We start from the raw sequence: 17,498 nt of genomic DNA, 5'->3' as shown, positions 1-17,498 counted from the left end.
TCCTCAAAGCGATTCACCAGCTTTAACAAGCCTTTAATTTCTTAAATACACGGAGTACCGTGATTTATCTAACTTCACCACTGTGCCTCCTCCCTCGCCTACTATTTCTCCGTCCGGCATGCCCCCGGAAGGCTGGGGACCTGGGACCACCCAACATTCCACACGCAGGCGGGCAGCACTCATACCCATCCCCATCCCCAGAACACCCAACCACGCCTGAATCTGCCAGATTGGCCCATTCACAGCACCTTGGGCCCGCATATCGACGCAATAAGGAGAATATTCACCTTTTGCTGTGCCGTACCAGCCAGGCATGGAGATGGGAATGACATGCCGAGGGGAATTTATCTCGTGACCTGATTTCCCCTTGAGAGGTAGGTACTGTGTGGACGATACAGTACTGTGGCTTTATTCCGGGTTGGGACTGAGTCTGACAGCCCTGGAGGGGAATGGGGGGCTTGGATGTGGTATTCAAGGTCTTTTTTTGGCGTTGTGTAGGTAGGAGGGGGTATAAGAGATTGATGCTGGGAGCTTGGGATCTGCAGGAATTGGCTTTTGCGCTGGGTTTTGGTTGATCATTGTTTGATTGAATCTGGTTAGTTTCTGTGGTCTTGATATCTGGGGACTGCTGGTGGTGGTTTGCATATGCTCATGCTAATCTTCTTGCCGGATAAGCCCCTACGCCTTTGGGTTGGCTTCAGGAAGGGTTGATAGCCTGTCATCTAATTGACTTCAGTCTCGCCGACAGGTGGCAATACGGATATTTTAATATTTGGTATCAGCCTCAATCAGCATTCGCATTGGCATTATCATCGACCAACCGCCCACCATGGTCAACCTGAAAAGCATCTTCCCAACGATAACCGCCTTTATAGCATTCATCATCACGCTATGCTGCGTCTTCGCCGGAACACAAAAGAACATGCTGGACAGTGTAAATCTACTCACAGTACGTACCTGGAAACCTACACCAGACCACTTACTACACTATCAAAGGCCCTAGACTAACCACCTCCGTGACACAGCTCTACACGCCAGAAGGAAACTCCAGCTCAAGCTCCACCTCCCCAGCCCACACATTCTACTCCGTCCACGTCATGTCCTACTGCCAAGGCACCCTCGGCCCCGTCGACCCCAGCGCAACAGACCTCTACTCCTCCCGCAACGTAACAGACTGCTCCAAACGAACGATCCTCTTCGCATTCAATCCCACAGCCGCCTGGTCGGAGAATATAACGCACGGGCCGGACTTGGAGTGGCCGCGGGTGATCAGCGATGATTTCCACGCGTTCAGAATGACTAGTCGCGCCATGGCCGTGCTGTATATTATTGGCGTTGGGGCTGTGGGGAGCGTGTTGTTGGTGAATGCGGTTTCGATGGCGATATCTAGGGCGCAGTATGGTGTTTTTGAGTTTGGGTTTTTGGTGGTGAGTTCTTGCATCCCTTTTTATCCTCGTGAGAATCGGGATCCAACTGTTTGTTGGTTGTTGTCGGTTGTTTTGTCCCTATTTTTTTCTTGTTGCTGTTCGTGACCCTCGTCAAGAGGTCCGACCACTATCACGAGGGATTACATCCCTCAGGAAGTCCAAACCTTGCTAATTCCATTTACAGCTCGGCGCACTAAGTATAAGCATCGCATCGATCATCGCAACGGTCCTTGCGTTCGAATTCGTCGCGTTGATCAACGCGCATGGCGAGGGGTCCAATGTGGCTGCCCGCTATGGCGACAAGTTCCTCGGGATGACGTGGGCTTCGACAGGCCTGTTGTTGGTGGGGAGTTTGGTCAGTTTCATGAATATGTTTGTTCGGGATGAGTATGTACTGGAGGAGCCTGCGCCTGCGCCGTCGAAGGATGAAGAGGAGGGCTGATTGGGGAAAGAGATGAGGATGGGAGGGAGGGGCTGTTGAAAGTGACAGGTGGGGGGATCACTGGGGATGCGGAGAAGAGTACAGAACTATTTTTTTTTGGGAATTAGCTATACCTCCTCACTTGTGCAATATGAAATAAGTCGATTTTTTGTTCGTAGATTTTTGCACTGATTTGATTTGTTTGGTTTCACTTGTGCAAGAGGCTAGTTTATAGGTGAGGAAACAGACTGCGAACAGTGATACAACTCAACGAACTTACAATGTATAAGGTTGGTGTCAGCCCTTATTAAATTTCTACATGTAGCCTTGATATCTACGAACGTGGTGTTCATTGTCATAGGTGCAACGGATTGAGATTCGAAAATGGTGCTGTGGCCCAGGTGGCACTCAAACTACGCGTCGCACCTATAGAATTTATCACGCGAAAATCCATCTTTTGGCCGATGAAACCTCAAGCCATGCTACTTTATTAAGCTATGAATAGGCCACCAGCCCCTGCGTTTCTCAGAGCGATTCTGTGTCTCGCTAGCTTCTCGCTCCTAATGGAAGTAGATCTGTAGACAGTATTGGACTTGCAATACTTGAAAGCTAATAACACCTGCTAAATCCTAATCTACATCAATCTCCGCATTTGCTTAACAATATGCCATGAGCAGATGCTTAAACCACTCAAAGCCATACACCCCCCAGTAAAAACAACGACCGCCATGTATTTCCTCAATCCATAGCTTCCCAACACTACCAACGGAGATATCAAGTCACCACTAAGCGGCCCCGTCAATACGTTGCCTAGCCCCTTTCCAAAGCAGAAAAGGCTAAATATCATCGGTGCAGCGGTTGGATCAGTACTGATAGATGTAGACATCCTCGCCCACATGGCAGTATACCCAGCGCCGAAAAAGCCATAGACCAACGCAAAAGCAATCAACGATGTCAAGGAATAAGCCAGTCCCCATATTGCCAACGAAGCAATCGCAGCCATAGAACTCGAACAAACGAGGAGAAAATTAACAGACAAGTTCTTATCGGACAAATACCCAAAAGACAACTGTCCTAGCACCTGTGAAATGCTCATCAATGCCAAAAGAACCGCCCCTTCTATACTGCTCAGTCCAGTCGACGTCGCGTACGAGGGCAGATACAGGGATGGGAAGAAGTACCCCAACCCCTGTGCCATATTAGAAACGGTATACACCCAGAACAAGGGCGTTTTTAGAAAACTCCAATTTGCGTGAGCAGGAGCGGTATGTCTGGAAGCTGGCAAACGGCCCTTCAAGAAGGGGATCAAAGGACCCGTCAACACGAAAAGGGCAATTGCAACAGCACGCAGCGTCGTCCGGTATCCGTACGTGTTTAACAATTTCTCCGTAATAAATGGCATCACGGCACCTGACATCCCCGAAGCGCTGCAAAGAAGACCATATGCCATTCCGCGACGAGAGACCCAGTACTCGTTCACCATGTTGAGGATTGGATAGTAGAAAATGAGAAACCCAACTCCGTAGGTTACGCCCTGTGTTAGGATCAGAGTTGTAAGACTTGACGCGAAAGAACCGCAGATGAGTGAAATGATACAGATGGGCCCTATTCCACGGTCAAATTACGGAGAGAAACGAATAGCAGATCCGAAATTAAAAACTAACATCCAATCCAGATCATCTGTCGCTGGAACCGCTGGAAGCGTTTGATAAAATGGGCTGTAAACGGGGCTCCCAGATAGGAAATTCCTGAGGCGACGGTGCCCACGACTGAAATATACCGGCTGTTGGAAAATTCCGGGAGTGTCGAGTAATAGTTCTGGAAGACTCCAAAGGAGAGGGGGAAGCCTGGATTTTGTGAATTCGATGGATGGCTTATTTTATGAAGAGTGTATGCTGACCCCAAAGGAGAGCTTCAAAGACAAACGCAGTGCAAAGAAGTCTCCATGCAGCAAAGCCGCGATCTGTGGGCTCGAGTTGCGGGCCAGCGATCTCGGCTTCGTCGGTTGGATCGAAGAGTTCGATTTCATGAGAAGGCGAGTACGGCGATGATCTGTGTTCATTCGATGTTGTTGAATCCATTTTGGGCAATATGTGTCAGTATGGCTATTTTTCGAGTTTCCATCAATTCCAATAATTCGACTGCTTAAATGTACTCCGTAGTTTGGTGAAGCAGGTGATTCAGTGGGGTAAATTTATGATACTAATGCCGAGGTCCGGCACATCCAGGATAATCTGATAACAAAATGGCCTTGGCCACGTGTTTCTTTTGTCAACCTCGCAAGGTTTGTTCAAAACAATAATACATGTTGGGCTTGCCAGAATCATGGCAAGTCTGGAATTCCGTATGGCCCTATAGAACCCTTCAAGAGAGTGATTGTAAGATCTGGTGAGCGTACCACGCTCTATTGTTATGTTGCATGTTGAGATGTTCTTCAATACGGAGATTCATTTCTAACTGTATACAGTTCTGCGTTGGCCTCCTTGTAGGAAGATATTCAACTAGGAAGACTCGATAGTGAGGCGAGTAGAAAGTTGTTGGTTATCGCAATGAATGGAGAGAATGGGCACAAGCGTAGCGTTTCTATAGCATTCTCGTATCAGATAATTCCTACGCTGTCCCATACCGGGGTAGTTGCATGACAAAATGCAAATGATCATTACAGGAAGCAGTCTGACGTGGGGTCATGGGAGCTCAGTTCCAATCATCCTTCTCGTGTGACGGATATTTTTTCCTGAAATGAAGTTGCTCGAGTGTAGATGTTTAAATGATTTCGAAAACTACTGCAGGCGCAGGAGGAGGAGCAGGAACAGAGTGAGACGAACATCGGGAACCAGCATGCGGATAGACGGGAACAGCCCGAACTCGTACACGAGTGATTTATTTCTAAAGGAAGGGTTCTCATAACAATGAGATATTCAGCCCAACGAAGGATTCATAGCTGATGTTGACCGAGTATCCAATCGCCGTGCCAGAAAAGGAAACGAGGTCTGGAGGAAGTTTCCGAGGCTTTTTTTGACATATGAAAAAGAAAGATGTTGTAGATAGCCGCATGGACTCATTGGTCACGTAGGTTGTAGTTGGTGCCTGGATGTGCGCAGTGCAACCCGACGAGTTCCTGATCGGACAGCGTTCTCCGCTTTAACTGGTTCTGTACGCCGTGCTTGTTCTGTTAGCTTGGTAGCTACGGAGTCTTCCGTATCTACTGTGATCCTGCTGGGTCGCTACTACTGTATACGGAGTATTGTATACTGTAAGGTCGACTCCATCCATTGCTCCAAGCGACAATGCAACTGGCGAATTTCGACTTGCAGCTTGCTACATACTCCAGTTTCCCGCAATCTGCCTTTACTCAACTTCGACTAGCCACCTCTTCCCGCTCGAGCCATCAAGCCATCGCTCAATAAATGGCGCAAGCCAACAATGTAAAAGCGTCGGGACAACGGCGGGCGATACCAGCCATTCAAAAGTAATAACTCAGTCAAAGCCATTCATTCGATGTAATACAAAGCCCCGTCCCACTTTGTAACTAACTAACTGTAGCAGTCTAGCCACCCCCGGTAAACCCGCGTACATGCTATAAGCATTCATAATTTCCCGTATCTATATCCATTTTCCATCATCATCTCCATCGAATGGACTAGCCAGACAAGGAACGGAGATGAAAGCGGGACAGGAATGCGACACAGTCGAAAGTCATGGAATACAGTCGTAGGCTCGGGAAACTAGGCATAAACCTCGGCAGGGTGGGATTCCAGATGCGACTAGCGGGAAAAAGTCCCGGGGGGAAACTGGGTCTCAGCCTGTCACGACTCGACCCCGACCCGTTCATCCGACGTCACCAGTAGTGGAGGTGGGAAAAGATGGGAATCACCTGGTCGATCTTCTCAGGGCTACGCTACGACAGTTACGATATGTATGTATGGACTAGAATACGGAGTACATTAGTGATTGTATTCCAATCTCTCTCGCCGAGGCGTATGCGTATCATCAGATAGGCATCCTGCATTCCCGCTTGGCATTGACACTATACCCGATTCTGTCTTGCTATTTCTCTCTTTGTCAGGGCTCGGGACGGACAGGAGGGAGATTGGGAGAGGGATATCTGTGTGCACTACTATTGTCTGGGAGGGGGCTTGCATGTTAGGACCACAGTACTCCGGAACCGCTAGGGTGGTTTTTGGGGGTCGCAGTTTCTTGAGGCGTGCGCGATTGTTCCGGCGGGCGGCTGCGGGCATCTACGGGGAGGGGAGTTTGGGATTGGATAGTGGTGATGATGATGATGATGCCTGGTTAGCACAATAGTTAGTAGTAGTGGGGGGGGCAAGAGAGAGGGATATATCGTCAGTGGAGGGGCAAGGGGAAATGAGGCACGCGTCATTGGCTGACTGAGTTAGGAACTAAACCTCATCGAGACTCGTGTCTGGCTGTGCTGCGGTTGGTGTGTATACCGTCCGTGCTTTGGATTCGTGGGCATCATTTGTGGTAAGCGGTCTCTTGGGGGTGACCTGCCTTGGCAGGCCATGGCCCAAAGGGGCCTCCAGCGTCTGCTCGTCATCGTGACTCGGGTGGGATGAGGTTCAAGCGCGGAATGCGGAGAGAGACACGCTGGACACGCTGGAGGAGAGGAGGTCTGGGCGGGATTTTCCGGGGCCTTTGCGAAGGGTACAGTCAGACTCGAAGAGTCATGGACTTTAGAAGGTTCGAAAGAGCGCATGCTATTTCAAGCTCCTGCCCGGCTCTTTTCCGTGTCCAAGTCCAGATTAGTTCGCCGGTGAGGTGTTTTCGGGTCAGGATGGTTTAGGTGAATCTGAGCGTGAAAGGGAGTTGTAGATACACCCTTTTCTCCGTGACGCTGTGTGGCCGTGTCTACCGTGTCCCTGGGGGCGCGCAATCATCGGGAAGTGAAACGCGCTGATGAGGGGATTCGATGATTCGTCCAGCTGCGCTAAGTGGGGCTCCTCGATCCAGATAGGTGGGAAATGCGGTTAGCCATGGGGAGTTGAGTACTCCGTTTGGCAAAGTCTGGACGCTCCGAGAGGGTTAGGCTGAGAGGGACAGTCTGGTCAGAAAAAGGACTAGTTCCCGGCGCGATTAGAGGGGCTGGCGTGTTGTGACTGGCTCGGCGATTGCATTGCGCCAGGGCTGTGAATATACCTGGACTATACCTGGGCTATACTTGGATAATACCTGGACTATACCGGGATGCTGCTAAAGGGACGGGGGGTTGCACGGCCAGAGCAGGAGGGGGTTACACTGGGCATTAATGGAATTGTGCGTAGAGGGAAACGAACCGAGAGAAAGAGAAAGGGCATTAACAGACCAGGTAGCTGTGCAGTCGAGACGATATCATGATGGTCTCATTCGGTGGGTCGAAGCCAGGCGGACGGAGACTAGCTCCGTGCGCCTCCCGAGGTCGATGAAGTCATCCCGGCCAGGTCATAGTTGAGTGTGGTATAGTGGAGGAATGAGAAAGAAACCAGGATAGTACAATACTGAAGAGTAAATTAGAGTCAACGAGAGTAACCGAGAGTAAGCTAGAGTATTCTATAATAAACTAGAGGACTCGTATAGTAGGTATTACTCTCATACTATCGTGGTATCAGTACTATAATGATGATGTACTGCGCAAATGCCAGGCAAAAGCATAATCGCGCTTTCCTTTTCAGCTGGAACCAAGTCCGAGAGCCCTTTTCCCCCTCTTGCCTTTCGTGCATTCCTTTTTAAGATGAACACTTAAATACTTCTTCATTTCCCCCTCTTTTCCTCCCTTTTGTCAATCATCTTCATCCCTCCCTTCCCAAATCCCCCACTCCTGCACGGTCAGCCACCCGCTCTTAGCACGTCACAAGACCGTTCCCCAGATCTACACTTGACCTAGTCACCTTATTGCTTCTTCTTCCTAACCCTCTCGATATACTTCAGCCCTACCCATCCCTCCTCCCCCCCCCCCCTCCCCTCCTCCTCCTTCATCCATCCATCATGGGAAAGAAGGCGATTCACTTTGGCGGTGGCAACATCGGCCGTGGCTTCGTGGCCGAGTTCCTGCACACCGCAGGCTATGAGGTCGTCTTCATTGATGTCATGGATAACATCATCAACGAGCTCCAAAATACAAAGTCCTACCAAGTCACCGAGGTCAGTGAAGGTGGTGAGACCACCAAGACCATCACCAACTACCGCGCTATCAATTCCAAGACCCATGAGCAAGACGTCATCCAAGAGATCTCCACCGCCGACATTGTTACCTGTGCTGTGGGTCCCAACATTCTCAAGTTCATTGCCCCCGTCATCGCCAAGGGTATCGATATCCGCTCTACCCCCAAGCCCCTGGCCGTCATTGCCTGTGAGAATGCCATCGGCGCTACCGACACCCTCCGGGGCCACATCGAGTCACACACCGACTCGGAGCGTCTCAAGACTATGGGCGAGCGTGCTCAGTACGCCAACTCTGCCATCGACCGCATTGTCCCGGCTCAGCCCCCCAACAGCGGCTTGAACGTGCGCATCGAGAAGTTCTACGAGTGGGTCGTCGAGAAGAGCCCCTTCGGCAGCGTGGGTCACCCCGACGTCCCCGCTATTCACTGGGTTGACCACCTGGAGCCCTACATTGAGCGCAAGCTGTTCACTGTCAACACCAGTCACGCTACCGCTGCCTACTATGGCCGCTACGCTGGCAAGAAGACCATTGCCGAGGCCATGCACGACTCGTACATCCGCGGCGTGGTCCGTGATGTCCTCAAGGAGACTTCCTCGCTCATCATCGACAAGCATGAGATTGAGGCTCAGGAGCAACAAGACTACGTCGAGACCATCATCGCCCGTATCTCCAACCCTTACCTGGAAGACAGTGTCGAGCGTGTCGGCCGTGCGCCCCTGCGCAAGCTTGGTCGCAAGGAGCGTTTCATTGGGCCGGCCGCTCAACTCGCCGAGCGCGGTATGAAGTACGACTGCCTCCTGGGCTCCGTCGAGATGGCGCTGCGTTTCCAGAATGTCAAGGACGACGAGGAGAGCGCCGAACTCGCCAAGATTCTGAAGGAGAACTCTCCTGCCGACGCGACAGTCCAACTGACGGGCTTGGAGCGTACACACCCACTATTCTCGTCCGTCGTCAAGGTCGTTGATCAGGTGCAGTCTGAGGCCAAGTATGTTACCCCTTCCCCCCCCCCCCCTCTTTTGACCTGCATCCCCACATTCTCCACGCATTCGCTAACATACTATGTCTTTTCCACAGGGAAACTGGCCAGCCCCGCATTTAGGCGTGCTTGCACGATTCACAGATTAGATTTTTAGCTTGGGAAGCATGGGACTCGGCGAATACACGGCTGTATTATGGAATCATGGAATTATGGAAACGGGAATGAGCCTTTCTTTTGGTTATGGTTTGGCTTTTGGATATGAATTATGACTCCCCCTTTACTGTGCAGTATGGACTAGGAAATGAAACTGTTTCAATATTTCTTACAACGATACTGTACTCCGCTCCGTAGCTTATGGATTCATGGATGGATGCACCTTGGACTGTTTTTGGTTAAGCGTGAGCCCCGTAGTCTCCCGAGTCATGCATTAGTGCCCGATAGGGTACCTTGAGTACACACTAGTAACCTAATTACTCACCACTAACCACTAGTGACGCAACCACAGCCTGACGGTGTTCCTGACCGGTTGCGGCTTACACTGCGGGATACTCCGGGGTTGGATCGGAGAACCTCGGCAATCTTCGCCGCGCGAAAGTGGGAATGGACATATTTACCGGGTCTCTTATCTTTGCGGGACAAATATGGGTCTGAAGGGTTGACGTGAAATGCGGATTGTGGATTGTGGATGGAGATGAGGTGGCTCGCATTTAGATGTTCAGAGGGGGGTTGCCTATTTCGAGTACCTTAGTCTTAGTCTAGGTCTTATTTGATGACAGTGGAGGATCCGGTTGGAGACTAGCTGTGCTAGGGTTGGGAATGGTGAAGTTAGGCTAGGCGATAGACGGATGGATACTACGTAGTATCCGTTGTACAGTACTGGATCTCTTATCTGTGAATATGGTTTGAAGTAACCTTCAGGACTGGAGCTTTGAGGGATGAATAGTCGGGGTTATCGCGACGAATTACTGGGATTTCTTTTACACGAGATAGTTCATGATCTGGGTATAGATCCGGACTCGTACCCGTTTGTCTGTAGAATGGGTATCTAGTTATCAATCGTGGCCTTTTATGTAGCACATCGATGAGCCATGATAAGATGGAAGGTTGGTTACATAGTAGATACAGATACTCCGTGGTCCGTACCTAGCACTAGCATGTGGATGTGTATGCACTTAACTCCACATGGTTCTTGGGCCTGCTCTCTGGGGCAGATGCGGGGGATTGAAATTGCAGGACCACGTTCTGGGTGGATTGGTTCCTATGGTTTGCTGGTCACTTTGGCCGGTGGTCTTTTCCAGTTATCGCGATTGGTAGGAGGAGATGGATGAGATGGATACAGTGAGTGTTCTATAGTTGGTAACTATATCCTAGGGAAGCTCGTGAAGTCGGTTCTATCTCCTCTCGTATAGATGGTGGTGTTGGCATGGCGAGTTAGTGTGATTAAAGATAATTATGCTTGTGAGGGAGGATAAATGTCTAGTCTCTCACAGTGAGAATATTCAAGTCCTGAACCTTTAGTAGAGTAGATTCTGAAGCTGGCATTTTCGTGATATACACAAACCATGTACCTATGTACCTACCTCCCCGCCATAGAATCTCCATACTTTAGCTACTCCTTTCATACTTCCTCACTGTGGAAAGAACCCCTCATAATAATCCCTCTTGCCCACCTGCACCCCCTCCTTCCTCAAAATCCCATAAGCAGTCATAACGTGGAAATAAACATTCGGCAACACAATCCTATGCGCATACCCCGCACCGCTCATCTCAACCACCGCAGTCGGTCCCACCTGCGTCGGCTTCAAAACATCAGCCTGACCATTGACGACGTCCTTCTCCGCCTCGCCCAGCGCCTTCAGCACGGCCTCGATGCGCTCATAGCTCTGCGCGAGGGTCGTGGGGGCGCCGTCGAATTTGGTCGGGTCGCGGTTTGTCAGGCGGGCGGCTAGGTTTTCGGCGAATTGGGTTGCGAGGCGGATTTGGTCGGCGAGTGGGTGCATGTCTTCTATTAGGCGGGTGGTGAGGAAGGTGGATTCGGTGATTGTAGCGCTGGCATTGGGACCAGGGTTAGTGGAGGCTTTGGTGAGGATGTGTTTTAGGGTGAGCATGAGAGATTGGAGCACGGGGATGGTGCCGTCGTAGAAGGTGTGGGCCATTGTTGGTGGGAGGAGTGAAGTTGATGAAGGAGGAAGTTTAGATTGAGGGGTTGGATTAAATTGCGTGTGAGTGGGTGAGGCCTTGATATTTGCTTATTGTTCAAGTCTTTTATGCTTTCCTGGAGAAGGTTTGAGTTTGTGCCTTCGGACGGAGTTTAGCCACAGGCACCGAGAAGTTGCATAACGAGCAGCAGGTTTGGGGGCCGAAAGGACGAATGACGAAGACAGGAATACGAGGTATGATTATTATTGTGCTTGGAAGTGATTATGCCTATTCATACTGCTCGAGCATCTCGTATAGATCGACTACGAAGAAGGTACTTGGTAGGTGACATAAGGCGGTCTCTATATTTAGCTCGTATCGAGAATCATGCTGAACGGGTTTCAAAGTCAACACGACCTGAACCAAGCGGCTGAAACTTCTGAGACGGAATGCCCCCACTATGAGATCACAAGGCCCGCTCAGCGCCCTCGCCTTCTTCACCATGGCAAGCTCAATTCACCGGGACATTCATCTCAAGCCAGTGATCCATCACCACCGTCGCAGGATACCTCGGATCGCCCAGCCGAAGCAGTATCTGAATATGGCCCTCAAACCCCTGACCCTCAAAAACATGCACGACGGCATTAGTACCCGCAGCCTCCAACGCCGCAACCAACTCAACTGCCTGTCGAATATCTCCATGTCTATGAGTATGCAGAAGCAAGAACGCACGGGCATTAGGCGCGCGGGCATGATAGGTCGGCGACACGGCACGTAGCCGATCCAGATCCGTACCAAAAGCAGATATCATGTGCTCTGCGATTTGTCCGGGGTTATCGATGATTTCTGCGGCGGCGTTGTAGTTTGAACCGTCTAGGCCGATGACGGCTTTCACGATGGAGATGCTGGTTCCCGCTCGCTGGAGGTAGCTTGTGTCTGTTCCTAGTAGAGTGACGACGTGTGCGCCGGAACTGTGACCCATGAGGATGACTCGCTCCGGGTCAATGGCTAGTCTGGCTGCGTGCGCAACTAGATAGCTGATCGAATCGGCTATCTCTTGTACTTGTTCTTCTACCGTCACGGTGGGGATGAGTGTATAGTTGACACTCGCGAACGCATAGCCTTTCTCAGTCAGATGGCCAACTTTCGTGGACCCGATCGAATCGATATACGTTCCAGATCGCCAACTACCTCCATGAACGAAGACGATGACCGGGGCTTTAGATGATTTAGATGCTGTGGTTGAGTTGGCATTCCAAAAGCGGAGACGCTGGGTGTCTGTCTTTCCGTAGGTCATGTCTGTGCCTCCGCTGGGTTGGTCGGCGTACATTTGGGACATGAGCTCTTCTACTCTGGGTGTATCGAAATCGTCTGTTGTCTTTTGATAGATGTCGAGACCTTTGATTTCACTGCCTCTGGCCGCGATGGCGATGGGGTCGAGCGTAGTCGAGGAGCTGGTGGGAGAAGTGGCATATTCATTGGCAGTGGCATCCATGATTGCGATGATGAGGGTAGGAAGGAAAATCAGTGGTGATTGGGATTGTTTAAATGGAAATAGATGACCCAGGCAACATCTTAAGTACGCGGCGTACATTGATCTGTGCTGTAATCTCAAATCTGATTGGCTAGGCTCCAGTCAAGAATCGGAATTCGTCCTGTGATTGGTTCGTCTGCTATCTTCTGATGATCAAGGCCGTTGTCTTGGAATGTCGTGTCAGGCTACTATAAGCAGACCCTGAATAGCGCATACGTGCGTCCCAATCATTATCAATCAGTTAATGAGTGGTGTCTATTCTGGAGTCGTAACCTGAAGAGTCGAGTCTAGCAGAACGAAGCCCAATTATTGCGTCAAAACACGCCGGGTTGCGCTATTACGGAGGCACGCATGGCGCTGCTTTCTTGTTATACTCTCGATGACTGATAACTCGATAGAATCAGGGCGAAGTAGCTCACAGGAAACAAACTTCTTTCTATAGTAAAAAGCGGGCTTGACTGAGATGGGTGGAGTATGGGTCTTGATGACTCGGGCTTCTCTAGGCATGCTATTATTTATGATGGTGGACATGTTCAGTTCATTGTAAGTTCTGGGATATTGGATCGATGGACATGCTGATTTTGGTGATTAGAGCTCGTATAAAATTATTTCTTCTGGATCGTGATAGACCTGTCGTTGTTTTCTATACCAAGCTGGTTATAACAGGGGCTAGGGGTGGTATATAAGTAAATGTTTGGATCATTGATTGCCTAGATTAATAGTGTAGTAGCAAAGCTTCATAGGGGCTGAACAGCCTAACTTGTCAATTCAGCCTTGTGGCTTAATAACAAGTCATCGTCAAGACGAAGGACAGTATGATGCAGTGTAACGACGAATAATGACGATGTGTATTGACTTAGTTATCAGAAAAGCCGTACACTCTGGCCAGGCCGATAGAGTATCTCAATGCCAGCCATATTCACAGCTTACTATCCTTCCAATCAGGCTTCCTCTTCTCCACAAAAGCCTTAAGCCCCTCCTTGATATTCTCCCCTTCATACAACCGCCTCACCCACGTCTCATTCAACATCACCGTCCCCTCCTCAGCCCCAATCCCCTCCCATCCCAACTTAACCCCCTCTCGACTAACCAACACCGCATCAGGACTATTCCCCGCAATCTCCGACGCAACCTGCACCGCCCGGTCAACCACCTTCTTCGACACGGCATCATCATCGACCTTGCCTCCCACAACACAATCATCCACATTAACAATCTCATTGATCAGACCCCACTTCTCTGCTTGTTCAGCTGTGTATGGTCGTCCCGTCAGCGCCATTTCCATGGCGCGCTGTTTGCCGACTGTACGGACAAGTCGGGGCAAGGCACCTGCTAGCGCGACAACGCCGCGCTTCACCTCAGGGAGACCCAGTGCGGTGCGCGAGGAGGCGATGACGATGTCAGAGTTGATAATCATTTCAGCGCCACCGCCGAAAGCGAGCCCGTTGACGGCGCAGAGGACGGGCTTACGTCCCTTCCGCCGGGATAGACCGCCAAAGCCAGAGATTGGCATGGGAGATTTGGAGGTGGATGATTGGGTGCGGTTGTTCCATTCTGAGAGCTGGTTAGCTATACCTTCACATATCTTGAAGAAGTATTTTGAATCCCCTGAAGGAATAGAATATCAGTAGCTGCGATGGTACGGACCTTTCAAATCCGCCCCCGCGCAAAAGGCTCTCCCCTTGCCGGTCAGGATACCGACTCGCAGGCTGGGCTCGTTATCCATCCACTCCCAGACTTCATGGAGTTCTGCATTGCCCTGTGAGTTGATGCAGTTGAGATCGCGTGGGCGGTTGAGAGTGACTAGGAGGATGTGCGGAGCTGGGAAGGACAGCAGCGCATATTGAGTGGTAGGGGGGGGGAGGGCTAAATCCGGCATTGCCGCGGTTTGGAAATTTGGTTGAGTTGAGATGGTTTCCGGATGAATTGATAAGTTCTGATATGAGTTTTTTCTTTATGGAAATGAATGTTAAAGGTGAAGAGGAAGGGAGATATGTGGGAGTAGATGAGTGGGGTTGGAAAGAAACCCCGGCTGTTATTGCGGAGAAGACAGTTGGAGATGCCGAGGGCCGATGCGGAGATGAACCGGCGCTGGCTGGAACTCTGTTAACCCAAGCAGGATCGCCCAATTTATGAGGATTACTGACCAGTTCTAGCCCTTTGGCTATATTGCAACTTGGAAGTTGAGGGAGAGAGAGGCTTTGCGAATCTCATTTCAATACTACTGACTCTCCAGCACTGGCAATAGCCAGAGGCCAAGGCCGAGGTGTATCGCCAAGTCAACCATACCAGGAATACTCACTCACTGTTTCTTCACTCCCCTACATTTAAAGATCTAGAGAAGAAACAAAGGCTACATCTAATAGTTAAAATATTCAAACGGTAGATATGATCTATATTACCGTCCAGGTTCCTCGGTATATGAACACAAACAAATCAACACCTTCGATCGTGCATCACTCTTTGCCCCCTAAGTAAACGCCAGAGAAATCACAAACGCTCCCACTGAAAATCATTGAAATATGTGGATATCAAGCTGGGGGACAAAGCAATGAATAGCTGGACAACAATGTCTCTTGATTTGGATTATCTGACTACACCTTGTTGATCCATCCACTGTGTACCATAAAGTCATAGATGCGGCTCGTCTTGGTCCCCTCGATCTAAAGACAAATTAGCAAATGCCCGGAAAATAGATATTGATTATATAGGAGAAAGCAATCGCTTACCTTGCAAATTGCACGGGCATCCTTTTTCTTTAGATTGCCGCCTTGCTTCATTGCCTCCTTCAACAGCGTTTCCTTGACAACCAAATATGGCTTGGGCATGAGATGTAGCACATTGCACACTTCGATCTCTTCCGGCGCGAGTAGGTGAAGATCAGCTGCGCGGTCACTGTCCAGTTTCCATGCTGGCAACCCGCTTAGTGGCTGCACGATAAACTTGGTCTTTACCGGCGGCGTGGGAGCAGCATCACCATTTGTCGCAAACATAAGGTCAAAGTCATTCATCGGCATATTGTCTGGGTCGGGCTGCTTGTAGGGGTTGGCAGCTTTCTGGAGCCGGAGGGGCAGCTCAGGAGTGGTGAGCTGATTCGCAGAAGACGGGGGTTCAACAGCTTGGGCCTGCTTAGGACGCGGAGTGGCAAAGCGTTCGAAAGATCCTTGTGGAACCATCCGTTGAACACGCTGTTGTTTGTCCTGCTCGAACTTCTCACCAGCTTTCAGATCGCCAATACCCATCTGCCGCCACTCTTGGAGCTGCGCGATGGCCAAGCGCAGATTATGTTCGTACTCCAATCCATTGTTCAGATCCTCAAAGTCCTTGCGATTCATCATTCGTCCTAACGGCTTGGCTTTGTGCAGCAGTTCACGCTCCTCTTTCGTGCGCTTCTTCTCCAGCGCGATGTTCTTCCGGTATTCCAACAGGTTGTGTTCGAAGAGAACCTTCTTACGCTCGGTACGTTGCGTCAACCGTGAGTTGTAAATATCAACCACGGTCATCTTCAGTTCGGTCTCTGCATCGACCTCACCGTTGGGGCCGATGCCAGCTCCAGGCTCGAAGGTCATGTGTTGCACCGCCTCTTCAGCATCGTTGAGGAATTCTGTCTCGAACTCCAGACGACCAGGCATATATCCTTGCACTTCGTGACATGCCGGTACACTAGCGGTTGGCTTTTGCTTGGGTGTTGTTGGTGGCGCTGCCCTGGCTGCCTCTTTGCGCTCTTCAATGCGACGCTTCTTCCGCGTCTGGAACTCTTCTTTTGAGATCGACGCCTGGAGACTCTTGTCTTCCGGATCGGCTCGGTCTGGCAGTGGGAAGTTCGAGCTATTGATGTATGTATCAATGTAATGGTCGCGCACCTCATCCTTACTACGGTAGCCACCAATATGGTCAGCGATGTCGGCCCACGAGCCCAGACCATAAATCTCCGCGCCTTCTAGCAGCAGAAGCTCCTCATCAGCACCCCAGTCCGGCTGGAATATTGGGACAGAGTTCTGTTCGATGACTTGGAAGGGGTGGGTGGGCGGGTCGTGGTTCTTGGAGCTCTCTCCAGCAGCAAAGCAGGGAACGCAAAGGTCATATTCATGGCAGGTAGGATGCGCGCAGGAGATTCGGACCTAGTGCGACGCGTCACATGTCAGTCATCTAATTCATGAATTCTCTCAGTTTGAAATTTGAGGTTCATACTGTTGATGTGACGTCGACCGAGCACACGTCGCAATGGAACTTGGTGCCGGCTTCGGTGCCGCGCGAGGCGGTCTTTTTGCGTATTACACCCATCGATCCTTGACCCTTTTCATCCTCCACTGAATCCGATGCCGTCGCGAAATCCCAAAATCGCCCTCCAGAGATCTGAGAGGGCAACCAGCGATGTTGGTTGAGCTAAGTTGGGTGAGAGGGAGGGCGGTTTCCGGGTGAGGTGAGATTCTGGGGTAGAGGATCTCCGCAGACCGGGTGGGGAGATGTTCCGAAGCAGCGATGAAACACCAAGCAGAAAGAGATGTTACTGGGATTTTCCGGTAATATTCGTGATGGTCGAAGCTTGTTGCGCGATTGGTCGTGATCCAAATGACTTGATGCCGTCTGGAATGGCGCGTGTGGTTCCGATTTGGGGGGGGTCAATCTCCCTTGGGAAGTGAAGTGTGGCGCCGGGCTGCACTGCCTCACTGCGGTGGCTGGTGCCCGCCCCATTCAGGAGACACCGAAACTTTAGTCGGCTTAAGTAAGCAGTGCGCAGCCCCTCTCGTATTACTGGTATTGTCATTGAATACCGCCCTGCAGGAATTCCAGCTAATCACAGGCCACTGAGCAGTAATTTCTGGTAATTCTGATGA

General features: G+C 50.5%; 7 protein-coding genes across 7 annotated transcripts; 2 read left to right on the top strand and 5 right to left on the bottom strand.

The window, feature by feature from the left end:
* Window positions 1-829: 829 nt before the first annotated feature.
* On the top strand, window positions 830-1,869 carry N7458_009585 (SUR7/PalI family protein; the record flags this gene model as incomplete). The annotated part of the gene is made up of 3 exons (XM_056912967.1): window positions 830-949; window positions 1,026-1,427; window positions 1,612-1,869. 3 exons carry the CDS (start codon window positions 830-832, stop codon window positions 1,867-1,869), a joined length of 780 nt encoding a protein of 259 aa, XP_056761816.1.
* Window positions 1,870-2,482: 613 nt separating this feature from the next.
* N7458_009584 (major facilitator superfamily domain-containing protein) lies at window positions 2,483-3,929 on the bottom strand (the record flags this gene model as incomplete). Its single annotated transcript, XM_056912966.1, has 3 exons — window positions 2,483-3,453; window positions 3,513-3,695; window positions 3,749-3,929. The coding sequence occupies 3 exons, from the start codon at window positions 3,927-3,929 to the stop codon at window positions 2,483-2,485; spliced, it is 1,335 nt and encodes a 444-aa protein (XP_056761815.1).
* A 3,901-nt stretch (window positions 3,930-7,830) lies between these two features.
* Window positions 7,831-9,107, top strand: N7458_009583 (mannitol-1-phosphate 5-dehydrogenase; the record flags this gene model as incomplete). The annotated part of the gene is made up of 2 exons (XM_056912965.1): window positions 7,831-8,993; window positions 9,083-9,107. The coding sequence occupies 2 exons, from the start codon at window positions 7,831-7,833 to the stop codon at window positions 9,105-9,107; spliced, it is 1,188 nt and encodes a 395-aa protein (XP_056761814.1).
* A 1,508-nt stretch (window positions 9,108-10,615) lies between these two features.
* Window positions 10,616-11,143, bottom strand: N7458_009582 (DUF1993 domain-containing protein; the record flags this gene model as incomplete). Its single annotated transcript, XM_056912964.1, has 1 exon — window positions 10,616-11,143. One exon carries the CDS (start codon window positions 11,141-11,143, stop codon window positions 10,616-10,618), a length of 528 nt encoding a protein of 175 aa, XP_056761813.1.
* A 494-nt stretch (window positions 11,144-11,637) lies between these two features.
* N7458_009581 (alpha/beta hydrolase) lies at window positions 11,638-12,621 on the bottom strand (the record flags this gene model as incomplete). The annotated part of the gene is made up of 1 exon (XM_056912963.1): window positions 11,638-12,621. The coding sequence occupies one exon, from the start codon at window positions 12,619-12,621 to the stop codon at window positions 11,638-11,640; it is 984 nt and encodes a 327-aa protein (XP_056761812.1).
* Window positions 12,622-13,579: 958 nt separating this feature from the next.
* On the bottom strand, window positions 13,580-14,539 carry N7458_009580 (enoyl-CoA hydratase/isomerase family protein; the record flags this gene model as incomplete). Its single annotated transcript, XM_056912962.1, has 2 exons — window positions 13,580-14,214; window positions 14,308-14,539. 2 exons carry the CDS (start codon window positions 14,537-14,539, stop codon window positions 13,580-13,582), a joined length of 867 nt encoding a protein of 288 aa, XP_056761811.1.
* Window positions 14,540-15,254: 715 nt separating this feature from the next.
* On the bottom strand, window positions 15,255-16,944 carry adaB (chromatin-binding transcription regulator ADA2; the record flags this gene model as incomplete). The annotated part of the gene is made up of 3 exons (XM_056912961.1): window positions 15,255-15,323; window positions 15,390-16,781; window positions 16,852-16,944. The coding sequence occupies 3 exons, from the start codon at window positions 16,942-16,944 to the stop codon at window positions 15,255-15,257; spliced, it is 1,554 nt and encodes a 517-aa protein (XP_056761810.1).
* Window positions 16,945-17,498: the final 554 nt, after the last annotated feature.

Source organism: Penicillium daleae (assembly GCF_028827525.1).
Source record: "Penicillium daleae strain IBT 16125 chromosome Unknown utg000008l_segment0_segment0, whole genome shotgun sequence".
NCBI lineage: Eukaryota > Fungi > Ascomycota > Eurotiomycetes > Eurotiales > Aspergillaceae > Penicillium > Penicillium daleae.
This window is presented reverse-complemented; position numbering and strand designations above follow the sequence as displayed.